This window comes from Pseudopodoces humilis, chromosome 8 (assembly GCF_049639895.1).
Source record: "Pseudopodoces humilis isolate 2021_Gansu_Grassland_sample_001 chromosome 8, ASM4963989v1, whole genome shotgun sequence".
NCBI lineage: Eukaryota > Metazoa > Chordata > Aves > Passeriformes > Paridae > Pseudopodoces > Pseudopodoces humilis.
In genome coordinates, this window is record NC_142207.1 from 33,333,381 (window position 1) to 33,351,202 (window position 17,822).

At 41.5% G+C, this 17,822-nt stretch overlaps 1 protein-coding gene across 5 annotated transcripts in view; it reads left to right on the forward strand.

Annotated features, from left to right (window-relative positions):
* UNC80 (unc-80 subunit of NALCN channel complex) overlaps positions 1–17,822 on the forward strand; it is a 123,452-nt gene that overhangs the window by 79,174 nt on the left and 26,456 nt on the right. For all 5 annotated transcript variants that reach the window (XM_088058804.1, XM_088058807.1, XM_088058805.1 and 2 more), the window contains 12 exons: positions 821–910; positions 1,283–1,384; positions 3,424–3,604; positions 4,463–4,731; positions 7,232–7,366; positions 7,812–7,950; positions 9,543–9,639; positions 10,510–10,680; positions 10,887–10,979; positions 13,066–13,101; positions 13,411–13,629; positions 15,402–15,602. In XM_088058804.1, coding sequence (XP_087914930.1) covers positions 821–910; positions 1,283–1,384; positions 3,424–3,604; positions 4,463–4,731; positions 7,232–7,366; positions 7,812–7,950; positions 9,543–9,639; positions 10,510–10,680; positions 10,887–10,979; positions 13,066–13,101; positions 13,411–13,629; positions 15,402–15,602 — 1,733 coding nt within the window. The remainder of the gene's footprint in view (positions 1–820; positions 911–1,282; positions 1,385–3,423; positions 3,605–4,462; positions 4,732–7,231; positions 7,367–7,811; positions 7,951–9,542; positions 9,640–10,509; positions 10,681–10,886; positions 10,980–13,065; positions 13,102–13,410; positions 13,630–15,401; positions 15,603–17,822) is intronic.

Below are 17,822 nucleotides of genomic sequence, written 5' to 3' on the forward strand. Positions count from 1 at the left end.
CTGTATGCCAGCAATGCATTCTGCCTGATCATCCTGTTCCAGAGTCAGGGAGGGAAATTCTGCTCACAGGCATGTCTGTCTCCCCGTGAGGGCAGCTTGGTTGCAATAAACAGGATCCCACGTTTAAGGATAATAGAAATGTTCTGAACTCACAGAAAGCCCAAACCTCACAAATGCAATTTCATCTGGAGACACTGCAGCTTGTTGGGTATTTGCTATATAATTTTGATAAATACACAAATCATTTAAATGTTTGGTTTTATCAACACTAGAGATGAGAGACTGATCAAGATCAGAGTGAAAATGATGGTTCAGTAGCCACAACAATATTTTGGTATTCGGGAGCTGTGCAGTTACTTTCTGCCAAAAATTTCATGGATGGTTTTAATTGAGGCACATAGGAATTGTAAAAGCCTTCAGTTTGCCTGGCTATGTTAAATTTTACTGGGAATCACATCTCAGTGTTTTGAAGTGTTAGAACTTCAGTGTCTCTGCATATCACCTATCACTAAGTCTTGATAAATACCCAGGCCCATATTGCTCATACAGTCAGGCAAATATGTGTGATATGAAGACACCAAGGTAAGTAACACCAGTCACAGGATTGTGATGTCAGCATGCCTTGATTATCACAAACATACTCAGCTACTTGATGATTAAAATGTGAAATAAATAAAGCCAGAACAGTGTGCCAGTCTGATTAAGGCATGCATGTTTGTGCCTTTATGGATTATTAGATGGATATTCTTCTTTTGGATGCTGTGATACTTGTACAAAACAACTGAAAAGTAAAAGGATATTTAGATTTCTTTCTTTTCAGGAATGTTTGGAGTTTTTTAACATACCTGAAACTCAGTCTTCTCATTATTTCTTAATGGATAAGCGTTGGAATCTCATTCATTACAACAAGGTAAGGCAAAGATCAAGTCCATGTGATTTTCTTTTTGTGACTTTTCATCTAGCTCCTTTTTAAACCTCAGGGTTATCTAAAGGAGAACAAGCACCCTATAAACAGAGTTCTGTCCTGTGGGAATCACATCTTTAGTTGTGTGTGGTGAAAGATTGGAATTTGAGAGAAGAGGGAAGAGTCAGAAGACAAGAATGTCTAGTTTTCTTAGAAAATATCTAATTTCTCTTCTGTTTGTGCCATTTCATGATGCCTGACCATGCCTGAAAGCCTCTGCCCTTCAGAAAGGGCTAAAGGACCCTTTTTTCCATTCTGTTGAGTGATACCATAGTGATTAGATTTGTTTAAAATACACTTTTTTTCCTTTCCTGGCAGACCTACGTCCGTGATATTTATCCTTTCCGGAGGTCAGTTTCTCCCCAGCTCAACCTGGTGCAGATGCACCCAGAAAAGGGTCAAGAGCTCATTCAGAAGCAGGTATCATACTGCCACCAAATACCTCTTCCCAGAAACACCCTGAAAATAAATCTTTTTGTTCCCTTTTGAAGGCTTCATGCTGCATGCAGATCAAGAGCTTTGCTAGAGAAGTAACAATCAGGGTGAAATCTGTCTTGGGGCCATATACACTGTACATTATTGTGGGAAGATTGGAGTGGGATGTGAATTTCCCCCCTCCCCAGTTCTGCCCAGCCAGTTTCCTTTAAGTGGATTATTAAAAGGATGTGTGTGAATTTATTACATGATGTAAAATCACTCACCTAGCATCAGTGACAAACAGCCTGTTTTATAGTTCAGAACTTCTTTTTATGAGGGGTTTGAATTTCCTGGGCTTAGATGGGCAATTGGTTGGAGTCTTGGATCTTGGATCACCCAGCTCTCTGACCAGTGATGTGTCTGCAACTTAGCATCAAATGGAATTGGCTGGGGGTCCCCTGTTTAGACTTAAATCTAACCTATCCTTGCCTAATCTGAGGACTTGTTTTACTTCTAAACTGGTTGAGTTTGGCCAAATGTATCTGGCAGCTGCAGTTGTGACAGCGAATGTGCTTAAACACTATGTATTTGGTATTAACAGTTGTGTTTTTGCAGCCAAAAACCAGCTACTGTAGTTGTGTTCTTACTGAGAGTAGGGAAATATCATCAGGAGTGGTTATAAAAGGCAGCTGTACAGCTGCTTAAGTGCTGCTGGCAGCTAAAATAATGGAAAATAAAGTCAATGCCATCTTGTATGTGTATGGCACAGAATAGGACAATATTTCATGTGATGCACCTGTCAGTAGAAAGTCAATAAAAATCTAAAATTACTTGGGGTCAACCTGGTTGCTTCTCAAACAGAAATTACTCTGGTTCTAGGAGATGTCCCACAAATTGGAATTGTAAAAGAGTTTACTTAATACACTCCTACATGATCCAAAAATATTTAAATGAGCTTCACTTTTTTTCTCAGGGCATTATTTTGCTTTCCACATGTTTATATTTAGAGCACCTAGAACCCAAACTATTTCTGAGGTAAAACTACATTTGCTAGCCTCTCTGTTGTCATGTTGCTGGAAAACATCCCGCTTCAGCAAAGAAAGCAACACGAGTAACCAAGCACCCACCGAGCATCAATCCATGGAAAAGCACTTGCTTTTTTGTTGATTGATTCTTGAATTCTGAGCTGAGTGCACTTCAGAGCACAGGTCATAGCAAGGCAGGGCCTATGAACCTTATCTTTGCCACATGCTTCAAGTTTTGTTTTTGGCTTTGTCCCAGTAGCTATGAGGTGCCTCGAAACTGCTTCCAAAGACAGCTGCTTTTGGAACTACATATCACTCTGCCTTAATGGTTACTTTTAGCATCAGAATAGGAATAGAGGATCTAGCCTGGCCAGTCCTATCAGCCACAAGTTCAAAGGAGGCTGGTAGAATGGAATTCGGTATCCCAGTTGGTATAAAGCATAAGTGATCTCTGAAGTCAAGCAAGATTTTGCTCCTTTTCAGTAGCACAGAATCTGTTTTATTGACTGCTTTGCTTTTGCAATTATACATGTACTTTCTATGGCCAGATGTCAGCCAGACTTAACCCAGAAGGCAGATAGCAATTCCAGCTTCTTGTTGACTATTGTCTAAGACATTGAAAAGAGAAAATACAAACATATGGCTTTCACTTTGGAGTTGGTTTCTCTGACCACCTTGGGGCTTACATTAATCTACAGAAAAACCCATAACAAAGTTGAAAATTGTTCCTCAGCCACTTAGGGTATTCCAGAAGACTGAAACAGGAAATGTTGTTAGAACCATTTTTACAAACTCAATCCATCTTTGTAGACCTGGGCAGGAAAACAGTGGTCACATAAATTCTAGCGAGAGGGTGCAGCACTAGCCCTGTGAATTTCATCATGATCCTCCGAGCCATGAGTGCAGCATCCCTCCAATCAGAGAAAGCTGTAGAAATGAACCTGGGAAAGTGCATATACACTTTAAAGAGCTTTTGGATTAGGCTGATACAGATCTTTGTCTCCTTTTCTCTGCCAGGTGTTCACCCGCAAGCTGGAGGAGGTGGGGCGGGTGCTGTTCCTGATCTCACTGACACAGAAGATCCCTCCAGCCCACAAGCAATCTCACGTGTCCATGCTCCAGGAGGACCTGCTCCGCCTGCCTTCGTTTCCCCGAAGTGCCATTGATGCTGAGTTCTCACTCTTCAGCGATCCCCAAGGTACAATCCTCTGGCAGCTTTCCTGCAGGGCTCTTCAAGACCCAGAAGGTTTCAGTGAGTGCTTTATTTGCCCTAGAAACACACAGGCTTGCAGCTTTTCTGGAAGCTGATGAATCCCTTCCTGGGGAAACTGATACAGAACTGTTGGTTTGTAAGCACACCAGCAGAAAGGGCTTCGCTGTTAGAATTCTCCAGACAAGGCTACTTGCTTTGGACCCAAATGAGAATGAATTTTAATTGAGTATTAAAATTATGCATGAGGCTACCCAGAAAGGATTGCTCAAAGTCCTTTGCCATCTGCTTTGTGGAAGCAGTCGAAATCCAAGACTGGGTAAATTCTGCAGTGGGGATAAAGAAACAGTCCACATAGAAACTTTTCTCTGAAGGTAAAGTAGGGTTTCCAGCCTGATGTTAAAAAGGTTAAATAGGCCATTGTTACACAGTGGTAAGCATTGGAAAGTTCTGTACCAGCCCTAAAGGCACTTGATTTCAGAAGCATTATTGTAACTCTGCATCTGTTTCCTGTAATGTGTGGGACACCTGGAACATAAAAACTGAGCATAATTCTGCACAGCCTCTGTGTGAGGCAGATGATGCATGTACAAGCTCAGATCTTGCACTTTTTAAGGGAAGAGTGTCCAACCAGCAGATCAATGAGCTGTGTGATATTTATCATTCTTCATCTTTATATTGATGCTTTCAGTTGAGGTTTGCCTGTGGGCACTTAAACAAAACACAGGAAGGGTGGAATGATTTCAAAAAGGCAGAAGGATGGTCATTGTTGTGGGGTGGTTCTTTGCAGCGAGGTGAGGCTGGCTGTTGACTGCTGTTGCTGTTGATTGCTCTTCTCCCCTGCAGCTGGGAAAGAGCTCTTTGGCCTGGATACCCTTCAGAAAAGCTTGTGGATTAAGCTGCTGGAAGAGATGTTCCTTGGCATGCCCAGCGAGTTCCCGTGGGGGGACGAGATCATGCTGTTCCTGAACGTGTTCAACGGCGCTCTGATCCTGCACCCCGAGGACAGTGCCCTGCTGCGGCAATACGCTGCCACCGTCATCAACACGGCCGTGCACTTCAATCACCTCTTCTCCCTCAGCGGCTACCAGTGGGTGCTGCCCAGCATGCTGCAGGTGAGCTATGCCCAGGAGCAACCCCAGGGAGCGTCCTGCTGACACAGAACAGCTTCGGGACAGATCTGAGGAAGAAGTTCTTCCTGGGAGGGTGCTGAGACCCTGGGACAGGCTGCCCAGACAAGCTGTGGCTGCCCCATCCCTGTGAGTGCTCAAGGCCAGGTGGAACAGGGCTTGGAGAAACCTGCTCTGGTGAAAGGTGTCCCTGCCCGTGGCTGGGGGTGGAACTGGATGGGCCTTACAACCCAAACCATCCTGTGATTCCTGTGAGGAATTAACAGGAAAGCTTTGATCTGCTCATGAGACATCAAACCTCATGAGAGCTTTTAGGTGCCCCAAGAAGGCAACCGTGGGATGGCCCAAATTAGCTTTCCTTCTTGAGTAAACTACTAAATTTTCTGTTCTCCTTTGTGTTAGGTAAATAAATGTCTGTTTTCCTTTCTCTGTACTTCCACACAGAAATGGGAAATTTCTGTACAATTTTTGGACCTTGGGCATCTCTCCATGGTTTTTACTTCAGGGATGGCTGAAGTTTGAGAAATAGTTGAAATATCTGGATTTACTACTTGCTAATCGAAACTAAATTACATTCACTTTTAAAGTATGAAAATAACTCAAAATGTTTATGAAAAATGGTATGTTGCTTTTTCTTGTGAGTGATGAAAAATAGTGGAAGTGTCAGAGGTGGAGTTTCTCTTCCAGATGAACAAATGGGCATCTTTTCCTGTTGATTCTTAAAAAAAAACCCCAAAAAATAAAATTTAAAAAATAATTATTTGACAGATAGAAAGGATTATTTCTGTAGGGCTCCAAGGCAATATCTAAGTAGAGATTTAGTATTATAATGCAAATATTATTGTGCCCTTTCATGAAAAAAAGAATCCCTATACATTTAATTTTCACTTACTTAATGAAGAACAATAATTAGAACCAGTGATTACTTTAGCTATGTAAACAAGCTCTGTAGTAGTTGGAAAGTCTGATATCCTGCCTCACATGATTAGATAAGTATGAATTGAATCCAGGTCAGCATGGGTTTATTAATGAGAAACAAGACATTTTGAAATAAAATAGCCTAATAACATAATTTGAAGTCCTCAACAGTAACCATTCAGTCCTGCAAAGGATTCTCCCTTCATTTTCACTTCATATTGAGAGAAATTCGTTTGTAATTCTTTCCTCTCCTCACCCTCAATTATTGTCAACTACTGAGTTATTAAAATACCACTTCTGGAGGTAAAAAAGCAATTCCAAAAGAAAATGCAGGTGTTTCTGAGCTTGTTTGGTTTTGCAGACTTTAATTTCTCTGTGCCAGGCGCCCCAAGGCCAGTTGGTTTGTTTGTGGTTAATTCTTTTACCACTCCTGGGCTTGATCCTGCTGCTAATTGAAGCGCAGTTCCTGGTGCATACATACAAATTTCCCCACACGACTCTTTTTGTCACATGTTTTTCCATTTCCCTTGGTAAAATTCATATACAGTTAATTATTTCCCTTTTTTTAAGGTAAATGTGATGTTGTTGGTAATTGACAGGCCTCGTCCCCATGCTAGAGGGTTCTGGTTGTATGAAAGTTGTGCTGATTTCCTCAGCCTGCCAGAGCACTGAGAAGTCTCTGCAGAGGTCTCACAAGGAGAAGCTATTCCTGGGAATTCACACTGTTTACATAACTGAGAAACAAATCCCACAAATTGGCAACATATCCTCTGCATGGTTCAATGGCCAGCCCTGAAGGAAATGCCACTCTAAAAACTTAAAATATTTTAAAAGTGGGTGGCACTGTCACTGTGTTGGAGGACAGAGCAGGAGTACAAATTATCATGACAAACTAGAGATGCAGTCTGAAAAAAAAAAGAAAAAAAAAAAACCCAAACCAACACACCGTGTTGGAAGGGAAGTAACTGATTTAGTGGCACGTCTGCAGGACAGAATGTTGGAATTATAGCTCTGAAGCCAAACAAGAATCAACAGCATCCTTCTGCTGAAGGATAGAAGAGAAAAATGTCTCAAATGCCAGTATGGGGTGACTATACAGATTTGTATCTTGTGAAAAACATGGAAAAATTCTGCTCTCATCATCAGCAGTGACTGGAAGTACTGGCTCTATCCAGCTCAGAGAAAGCATCAGTTAACTCAAGAAACTGCAGGGAAACAGGGATGTTCATGTAGAAAATATGTCTTGTGAGAAAGGACTGGAAGATTTGGTTAGCTGAAAAATATGAAGATTAAGAAAGAAAGCACTAACTGGCTTCTAACAAGCAAAGTGCTTCTAGGAAGGAGAGGGAAGGAACTGACCTCAATATGTAGGACAAAAAAGAATGTTCAAGCATGAAAAGCAAACCTGAAATGCATTGCCAGGGAGGGTAGTCCAGTCTCCATCTTTAAAAGCGTGTTAGACGAACCTATCAGGAATGACAGTGCTGTAGTTGATTCAGTCTGGGCTCAGGAGGTGAAGAGTCCTTCCTCTGGAGCCATGATTCCACGTCCTTTTCCATGTGCTCAGGTGTACTCTGACTACGAAAGCAACCCCCAGCTGCGCCAGGCCATCGAGTTCGCGTGCCGCCAGTTCTACGTCCTGCACCGCAAGCCCTTTATCCTGCAGCTGTTTGCCAGTGTGGCCCCTCTCCTGGAGTTCCCTGTGAGTGAGAGCTATTCCCTTGTCCTGGGGGGGAGGCACCCCCAGCTGTGTGTGTGCAGCCACCCCACATCAGAGGCCACAAGGAGAGAGCACTCGGTGCTGCACGGAACCAGGTCCCCACTTATTTCTGCACACTTGGTGGAGCAGGGTGCTGAGACAGCAGCAATAATGACAATCATGACTTATAAGTCTTTAAATGCAAATCCATTCTCAGAATCCAGCAACAGGAATTAAAAGCTTAATACCAAGTTTTAGTATACATGTGAAGGCTAACACTAGATTAGTCATGTTTTGAAATATTCATTAATTATCAGTCTCTTGAGTCAGGCAATGCTTACTGGTTGAAAGCAATGAACTCCATGTGGACCCTTTGTGGAAAACAAAGGTTGTCCACACCTTCAGATAAACATTCCTGGGTTGACATTAATTTCTCTTGTTGGAACAGGATGCTACAAACAACGGGACCAGCAAAGGAGTGTCAGCTCAGTGCCTGTTTGACCTGCTGCAGTCTTTGGAGGGAGAAACTCCAGACATTTTGGACATCTTAGAGCTGGTGAAAGCAGAAAAGCCTCTCAAGTCATTAGGTAAAGCACCCTTTATTCAGTAATTCTGGTTTATTGTTTATTGATTCAACAGACACTTGATGCAGCATGATTTCTTCAGAGCTTTTCTCTTCTATAGGAATGTTCTATCTGTTTCCTGTGCCTCATGGGGCTTTTAAGACTGGCTTTATCACCATCATCCTTTTGATATTTTCTGCAGGAGGGGAACTATTAATTAATTTTATTCCGAAGCTACCTTTTTTTTTTGTTTTAAGCCTTCTAGTCTCTGACTAGCCTCTAGCATTTTGAATTTTAACATGTGTGAGTGAAGAATAAAGATGCCTAATAAATTATATTATGCTGACAAGATTAGTGTCATCCTCTGCTCTGCTCCATATGGACAGGAAACAAAAGCATCCTCTCCTGTGGGCAGACTGTGACTTGTAGATGATGATGGATACAATTCAGACATCCAGCAGTGCTGAGCTTCTGGAGGGGGTGTTGATTTATCATAAAGCAGAATTTATGTGTCTGTATGGTGTATCCAGGACATTCTGTCTCTTGATAGCTATCCATGCAATGCTGTGTTTAAGAATTTGGCTGGTTTGTGATTTTTGCTGATTTTTATAAGGATCATCAACTTGTTTTCCAAATTTGCACTTCTCTCAAATAGTAGTTATCTTGATGCTCTGTGAAGCCTGTCTGGCCTTACAGTTAAAGCTTTGTAATAAAGTGGGATTTCATGATGCCGCACAATTATATAGAAAGTTTAAATATAAAGTGGTGCAGAAAGAGAAGATATTTCTTCCTCTTTGTGGATTGTACCAAACATTTGTGTAAAATCTTGGAGGTTTCTGTGGAGAAATATTGAAAACATCTCTGAAAATTCTCAAGTATGAGTTGATGATGAGACTGTGGATGAGAATGTTGTGTATCTGGTATCTTGGGTCAGAATTATGATATACATATTTTAGGACCTTAACTTTGACTTTGGCTCCTGCATAACAGAGTCACTTCTGAAAAAAGGACTATAGTTCTATTAAAGAAAATATTCTTTTGCCAATATTACTCTTTCTAGTTTCTAGGTGCCTGGAACTAATTATGCCCAAAGTGATATTTGTTGTATGCGACTTCAATGCTTTTGAAACCTTTTTCTGAAATCACTAGCAAAATAGAGTCAGTTTTGTGCTGGCACCCATGTGGCCATGATTTTTGAGAAGCTAACCTATCTTCTGCCATCAGTGGTGCATCAGCATCACTTTCTGTGTGGCTGGAACATCTAAGCATAGGGACCATAAAAATTATCATTAATTTGACATGTGCCCTCACCATATATGAGCTTAAAACTTAGCTTTTGATGGGTGATGTTTGAAACAGGGCTCTGTAGCCCTTTGCTCAGCAGTGAGTGACCTGCTGAGAGCTGTTTCACCTACTGAGTTCTTGGGCAGTAGGGTTCAAGTAGGAGTGCAGCACAGGTTTATTTTACAGAAACAGATTTCTATCTGTCCAAGAGCCTGTTGGGCATTGTTAACATGAAAAGCAAGCAATAGGAGAGGGGGAAGAGGAAGTGTGTTACTCCATTCATACTTAGTATGATTGTGTGACAGTCTTCTCATATTACTTTCCTCCCTCAGACTTCTGCTATGGGAATGAAGACTTGACCTTTTCCATCAGCGAAGCCATCAAGCTGTGTGTGACAGTGGTGGCTTATGCTCCCGAGTCATTCAGAAGGTGATAATCCATTGTCCTGATTTGTGCAGACTCAGAAAAGGCACAAAAGCTGCATATGGCAGCTGTCCCAGTGTCCTGCTGGTTTCTGTCACCAGAGGAGCAATGGACAGGGAACTGGAGGGGGAGAGACAGGCAGAGAGACTGGAGAGAACAGGAAGATAACAGAGAGAGAAGAGATAAACTTACTTAAGTACAAATGTTAGCTTGCAGGAGGAAATCAGAGAATAAAAGAGTCTTTGGAAGGGAAAATGCTTGTTAGCAAATGGATGACATATTTGGAAGATACCTGAAAGTTCAGGGTTTGTTTGGTTTTTTAATAATGATAATTAAAATAATAATTAAATAATAATAATTACAATAAACAATATTTAATAATAAATAAATAAGAAATAATTAATACTTAAATAAATAATAAATAACAATAATAAATTCTAAATAATATATAAAATACTTAATAATAATACCATAATAATATATGATAAAATAATAAAATAATAATATTATATATTAAAACAACATTAGAATAGCAAATATTTCTAATATATTAATAAGTAATAATAATAAATAATAATATAATATGATAATTTATGAATATAATAATAAATTATAGAAATATAACTAATAATAAAATATATGATGATGATGATTATTATTATTAGTAGTATTATTATTAGTATTATTATTATTTGCATCATCTAATTTCCCCCCTTGAAGTTCCTAATCCAGCTGTTTCTTTGGCCCAAGACTTCTGGTGAGAAGCAGTGAATGCCTAGTGACAGATCCAGGGTCTTCAGATAGAAACCAAAGCCCCTACCTAATGTGAGCTCAGGAATGACAAAATATAACAGAGCAAATATTGTTATTTTCCAGCCTCCAGATGCTGATGGTCCTGGAAGCCCTGGTTCCCTGTTACCTGCAAAAACTGAAGCGACAAACCTCTCAAGTGGACACTGGGACAGCAGCTCGTGAGGAGATTGCTTCTATGGGTGCCCTTGCCACCTCTTTGCAGGCTCTCCTGTACAGTGTAGAAGTTCTCACCAGGTACCACCCATGGGCCAAGGAGCTGAGCCTGCATTTGGCTGGCTGTGCGGGGAGAGGGAATGCACAGCAGGCCACATCGTGCAGCTTAGCTTGAGTTATGGTTGAGTATTAGACTTGGTAAAATTAGTGCAAGTTCTCAGAGCAAAAGCAGAATTTCTGTGTGTTAGATTTCATGTGTAGCGTGCTGTTCACCTTCTCTTTGCCAGGCCTATGACAGCCCCACAGATGAGCCGATGTGACCAAGGTCATAAAGGGACCACAACAGCAAACCACACCATGTCAGCAGGTGTCAACACCAGGTAAGGCTTTTCTTTCTTTTTATCATTTTTTGAAACAGTTTTGGTTTGGGTTTTTATTTCAGTAAGGTTTTTTTTTCTCATTGCTCAGAGTGCTTGGCCTCAGACAGCTGAGGGAGTGCTCTGGGTACTGGAGTGTGGGAGAAGACACTCACATCAAAAGAACACATTCCCCAGGACTGCATTTCTGATGATAACCAAAATACCCAAGACCAGGATTTCTAGTTTTAAACAGTGTATCTATATAGAAGACCGGGGTATCAAAATGGAGGGTGCACATCCTAAATTATTCATTCCCTTTGTTTCCCTGTGGAAATATATATGCTGAAGCTCACTCACTCTCTGCTTTGCTTCCTGCTGACTCCACTGTCAAAGTGACCAGTGGGCAGAGCATGCTTGGCTGGCAGAAGGGTCAGATCCTTCCAGCCTTGTTCTAAGTGGCTGAACACCTGTACAAACACAAACTGCTGATCAGTTGATGCTCACAGAGACTGGCACCTCCTCTAGTTTTCTTTTGTTCCCTTTCCCATTTCCTTGTGCATTCCCTATGGTCTCTTCCTATGATCTTTACCTCTGCATCCATCTGGGGGTTTTTCGCAGGTACGGATAGCAGAGGAAGGGTAACTGACAATCTGAGAGAAGTGAAAAGGATGCCTGGAAATATTCTTGTCCTTCTTAAAAAAACCCCAAAACTCAACAAAACAAAGCACCAAAGAACTTTCTCACAGAAGAAGGAAAAAAGGAAGGACGTGGCATGAGTGAACTGTAATTCTGCTCCTTGGCCATAGCGACTATTCCAGTTACCAAATTAAACAAGGCCACTGACAATTTACTTGGTCATAGAAGAAGGGCTTAATCCACCCACAAACATTTGGGATTGTGAAGTTTTTTCTTTGCAGCAGGAAGTCTTCTGCCTTCTCCTGGCCAGACTATGCCTTACTGTGCTAAAAATCTGAATGTTTGTGCTGACCTGGAAGGGGAATTGTAGCTTAGCAAAAGCTGGGGTAGCTGTTTTTCTGCAGTTTTCCAAGTTATTATCTGTCTTTTTCTTATTATTATTATTTTTTTTTAATTCAAGGATTTAGAAATCCATTTTTGCATGGACCATCAAAGGGCTACTATGTCAGTTTATAAATGTGGACACATCTTGGTTGGTAACTCCTGGCATCTGTCTATTATTCTTTAAAATCTGTTCAGTCATGGTTAAAACATGGCTTTGACTTTCAATCCCTGATCTGAGAAGCAGATAAACTCCAGACATGACAAACCAGCAGATAAACCAGACATGCTGAAGTCTGAAGTGGACATATTGCCATTTGCTTCCTTTGCAAGATTGCTCAGTCTAAGGAAAATAAGGTATAATGGAAAGTAGCACTTTATTGTCTATCTGCTGATTTTGAAGAGCAGGAAATGTGTATCTGTTGACAGACAATGTAGACATTCCCAGTCCAGCATGACTCAGGCATCTTGACTTACATTTCCAGATTTTTCTAATTATCAGACATTCAGCCTCTGATCCAAAATATTTTGGCACTGCTCCAGGTTTCCTGCACTTGTTTCTTCAGTCATGTTATCCTTGCAACAGACATCTGCTAGCAACAGCAGGAGTTTCATGTTAGAATGATTATTGTTCCTGCCTTGGACATGTTAGCCCAGTGGTGCACCATCCATTAATGCTTTCTCAAAAAGAAGTAACAAAATTACAATAAAACAAAACAAAACAAAAAAACACTCTGAGGTATTCTTTTCACTTAGTGAACTCTGGTTTTGTGAAACAGACTGAGAACTGGGGTGGAAATCAGTAAGAGAAATCACTTGAAAGAGAGCTGTGGTTTTTAAGCCTGAATTTTTCCTTTCAGAAAAAGGTCAGTAACTCTAGGAATATGTTTTCTGATGGAAGTTGGGAGATAAAGGCAATTCAGTGTGGTCAGTAACTATGTGTAGGCATTGTTTCAGCGACACAAGATACCATCCTGACCATGTAAGAGGTGTCAGCCTCAGGGATAGAACAGTTCCACTTTCTTTTAGAAAAGCAAGTTTAGGCACTACTAAGTTGCTTTTTGCAACCTCACTGTTTCTGTTTTCCCAGGTACCCAGAACAGGGAGCCAAACTGCACTTTATCAGGTACAGTATAATTATATCCCAGTCTCCCCTGATATGTGACAAACCGTTCCCACACATGGTTGCTGTGACAAGCAGTCTTTTTTGAGGGAACATATCACAGGACAGTTCATATAGAAAATATTTACATTTTTAGCAAGACTTGGAAGATTATGACCTCTCCTTTTTGTTTCTTAATCGCAGATGCAACTACCTTTCTTTCAACTGCAGAAGAGAGCATCTGTTGCAAAAACAAGATGAAGAAGTTGTTGTTTTCTATCCCTGAGGATCTACTGTATATAACACTGCTGTGTCTTACTTTGTATCCTCCAGGGAGAACCTTCATTTAATGGAGGAGGGCCAGGGTCTTCCTCGAGAGGAGCTGGATGAACGAATTGCCAGAGAGGAGTTCAGGAGACCACGGGAGTCTCTGCTGAATATCTGCACAGAGTTTTACAAGCACTGTGGTCCGAGGCTGAAGATCCTGCAGAATCTGGCTGGTGAGCCCCGAGTGACTTCTCTAGAGCTGCTGGATGTGAAGTCCCACATGAGGTATTCCACAGGCATTCTGCTTTTACTTGTTCATTTCAGGGGAATTCCTTTCTTTTAGCTCTCTTTTTCATAATAGCAGATGGATTTACTTCTTGGTTGTGTAGTTGCATGTTTTTGTCTGAAACATGCAGGGGCTGCACTCTTCAAGACAGAAGGTCTCTCATGGTCAGAGGTTACAGCAGTTAAACCAACACTGATTTACAGCAGATAATGAGTTGTGCTCTGATTCCTTTAAATCTCCTGGAAAGTGCTAGAAATAGCTGCTTGGTCAGGGTTGTGACTTAAAATGCTTAATCATAGTTATCTCTAAATAAAAGCAACATATCTTGATCCTTACATAATTCATAAGTATCAGTGACATGACTGATGGGATTTAACCACTGTAGGACAAACTCAGTTCTACACAGAGAGCAGATTTATCAGAATGTGATGTGACAGTCATAATCTTGGGAGGCTGACAGGTGCCATTTCAGAGGCTTCAGAAAACAGGATAATATGCCAGTCGCTTCAGACAGGATTAATCTTACCCAATTATAGCCATTTAAAAGTCATATGTTTAGTCTGCAAAAGCCATAAAGATCTTTTTGCACCCAGTGAAAAGGAAGATGCGCATCCAACTGTTTATCCCAGTAATTCAGGAAGATAAGAATTTCCCAGGTTGCTTCTTTCTGCTAGGAAGGAGCTAGCAGATTAATTGAGATTGATGTTTCAAGTTGGATGAAATGGATATCACACTCCATAATGCATGAGGAAGTTTTATATATCATTGCATGGAACTGGTATTGCTTTAAGTTTAATTATATGATAATTTAAATTTTACAGCATTTAAGAAAACAGACCCACTTCATAGTATGACAAAGCAGTTCTAAAAAAGGAATAATAGAGAAATACTGGATAAAAAAACAATTTTATGCCACTTTTGGTTAATCTGAGGAACTTGTTGCCCTTGATATTACTAGGCAGATTATAAAGAGAATAGAAATATGTTCCATTACTTGGATGTATTTCAGAAAAAAAAAACACAATATGGATAGTATTGTACTGTAATCATCCAATAAAAAAGTCTGTTGATGTTTCATGCTTTTTTTTCTGCTCTTTGCTTACCACAAATATCCAAGTATTTTGTAGATTTTTGTCAGACTGCAAGTGTAAATTAAATGCTGCCGTGATATTTCACAGTCAATCCAAAAAAATGTCATTGACAAGGCCATCTGGGAGAGTGAAAAAAGCAACAGCAACACAATCTGTAGAGCTGTTAGGAGAAACAAATAAAAACTGCAGGGAGCAATCCTACAAAGGACATGTTGTGTGAACCTATAAACACGTTATTTTAAAAAGTTAACACCTGAAAATTGCAGAGTGATACTTCCTCAAGTGGTAATGCTAAAAAACAAGCACAAAACAAAACCAAAACACTTATTAACTGACAAACAAGTGATGCTGGGTCTATCTTTCAAAGGCATTTGCAATGTTGTAGTCTTCATGCCAGCACAGGGGCTTTGGTTTTAGCTACACAAATCTGTGATTCCTGATGCTCCCTTGGTGCATTTAATGTCAATGTAAAAGTAATATTTAGACCATTCATGTGTTCTTAAATATAAACAGCGATTCCAGCAAAACAGTTTTAACAGATCTAAGAGTTTAAACAGCACATTTGACTTTTGCACCATTTTCTTTTCACTAGGCTCCTAAATATTGGCATGCTCATCCATTGGCATGTGTGTAGAACTGCAAGTTGTATTTATTTTCCTCTCAATGACCCGTGGTTTCAGACTGGCAGAAATCGCACACTCCCTGCTGAAGCTGGCCCCCTACGACACGCAGACGATGGAGAGCCGCGGGCTCCGGCGCTACATCATGGAGATGCTGCCCATCACTGACTGGACAGCTGAGGCGGTGAGACCTGCCCTGATCCTCATCTTAAAGAGATTGGATCGTATGTTCAATAAAATTCACAAGATGCCTACTCTGAGGTGAGCAGGTACTCTGGAAACCCTCTGGGGTCCGTTTCTGATGTTGCAAGCCTTGAAGTGTGGGTATGTCATCTACCTCAAGCTGTCATGTTGCAGTGAGCCTTTACAGCATACCAGAAAATCACAGGTGTTTTTATCTCTGTAAGTGTGTTTATGTTGATGTTTTTGTTGTGTCTTCTGGTAGCAGCATGGTTGTTAAGAACTAAAGAGAGAACTTCCAGAAATGTCATTTTTCTTTCCCGAAAAGAAGTCTTCAGATTTTTTCCATCTCATTGCCCTTTTAATTAACTTTTGCTGTGAGTTTTTTAAAGTTAAACTGTAGTAAGAGTATTTCTAGCATGGCAATACTGTTATGTCCTCTGTAAAGGCAAAAAATAGGAGCTATGCAGTAGATTCTGATTGCTCCCTAGCAAAAGGCAAAGAACTGCATCCACTGCTTCAGGTCCATGTCTAGTGGAAGCCTGGTATATCACACCAGTGCCATTATGGTATGTTCAGGCTTTGGCAACTTCAAGAAGTATTGATTGTGGAGCATCCCTGCTTGGAGGCAGTGGTACAAATCCAGTCTGGGTGGTATAAAATCACTCAGACCAGTGAATTTTCCAGTGATCTGAGTAAAAAGAGTCATTGGTCTTGGTCACCCTCATGGGCATATGTCCTCAACTGCTTGAATGGCACTTCATTGGCAGTCTCAGCTGAGAAGCCAAATCATGTTAGAGAACATTAGAATTATGTCCCAGTAGGAATCAAAGCTGGAATGAATAATAGGGAGGTGATATCTTCTTTCTGGCATCACTATCCATTACTTTTCTTTGGTTAACCTGCTTCAAGAGACTCCACCCTTGCAGGGAATTCAGAGGCAGAAATTGTGGTGTTTCTCTCTCCTGTTGGCTTGATTCTTTGCCATGTCTTGCCTGCTTCTCATTCCTTCTTTTCCTGCTCATACCTTCTTCTGCCTCAAAGGCAGATAGGGGTTTCTATTCCTGAAGATCTTTCTTCTTTATGTGAGCTGAATGGATGCCCATAAATTAAAATTCCTTTCATATTTTCTCTCTCTCTATGCCTGTACCTATGCTTGGCTTAAACTACTCTTTTCCACAAAAGGACAGCAAAGCCACTGGACCAAATTCAGCAACTTCATTTAACCATTACTGAGTCAAGCAGTCTCTTAGGGATGGGTCTGTCTGCAAGACCCCAGGAGCCATCCCTTGGGATACTCACGATCAGAATCTTACACGCTGCCTCCTGTGGGCATCCCACTCCAAATCCAGTGTCTGCTGGAATCAGTGGATATGTAGGAGCAAGTACAAGAACAAACCACTGTTCTGGTGATTTAGTTCCAGTGGATGCACAAAGGTGAGATATATGTTGGTCTGAAGAAAAACTTGCATAGCCAACACTTGATTCCCCATGAGGCTCTGAGAAGTCACCTGAAGAGCTTGGCTGGGATATTGTTCAAGGCTTGAGCTAACAAGCTACGTCATCCTTTTCTTTCTGTCCCAGTAAATGCAGTCAGATGCTGGCTTTTGAACTGCAATAGCTGCAGAGAGTCAGACCCTGGGATAAGGGTGTGAACCACTTTGATGTTACCTATGCTCCGTCTCCTTCTGATTTGGAAGGGGAATCCTTTCAGCATCTGGCATAGTCCCTAAATTTAGTTTTTGTGATAAAAGCAAAGTGTCAGGGAAGAAAGGATCGTGGGATGAAGAACTTTGGTGCTGGTGGGGAGCGAACCATTCCTCCTGCACAGGGAGAAGATGAAGATGATACAGCTGGGCCAGTTTCTGTTTAGGGCAGTCTGTGTCTGGGAGCGATGCTGGTGGAGCAGCTAGGCTGCAGAGGAGCTCACAGAGGGCACTCAGGCTGATGGGGTTTGTTCAAGTCACCGGGAACATCACGAGCCCCAGGAGATGGAGGGCTTGGTCTCGGCTGGGAGCTTAGCACAGCAGACCTTTCCCCACACAGGCACACCTGAGGCCACTGTGTGGGCTCCCTCTTGTCTGAGGGAAGCATCTGGGAGTGAAAGCAGCTCCTCCACCACCGCTGCTGCGAGGGGTTTGTGTCAGCAGCACCAGCTCGCTCCGCTGCGCTTCTCGTCTCTCGAACACCCGGTGTGCTCTGTGCCTCCCCGAACTGCGTGGGTAAAGCGTTCTCCCTGTCGAGCTCCCTGTGCTCCTCCCGGACCTCGTTGCTGTCTGACACGTCTCCTCTGTGGGCTTC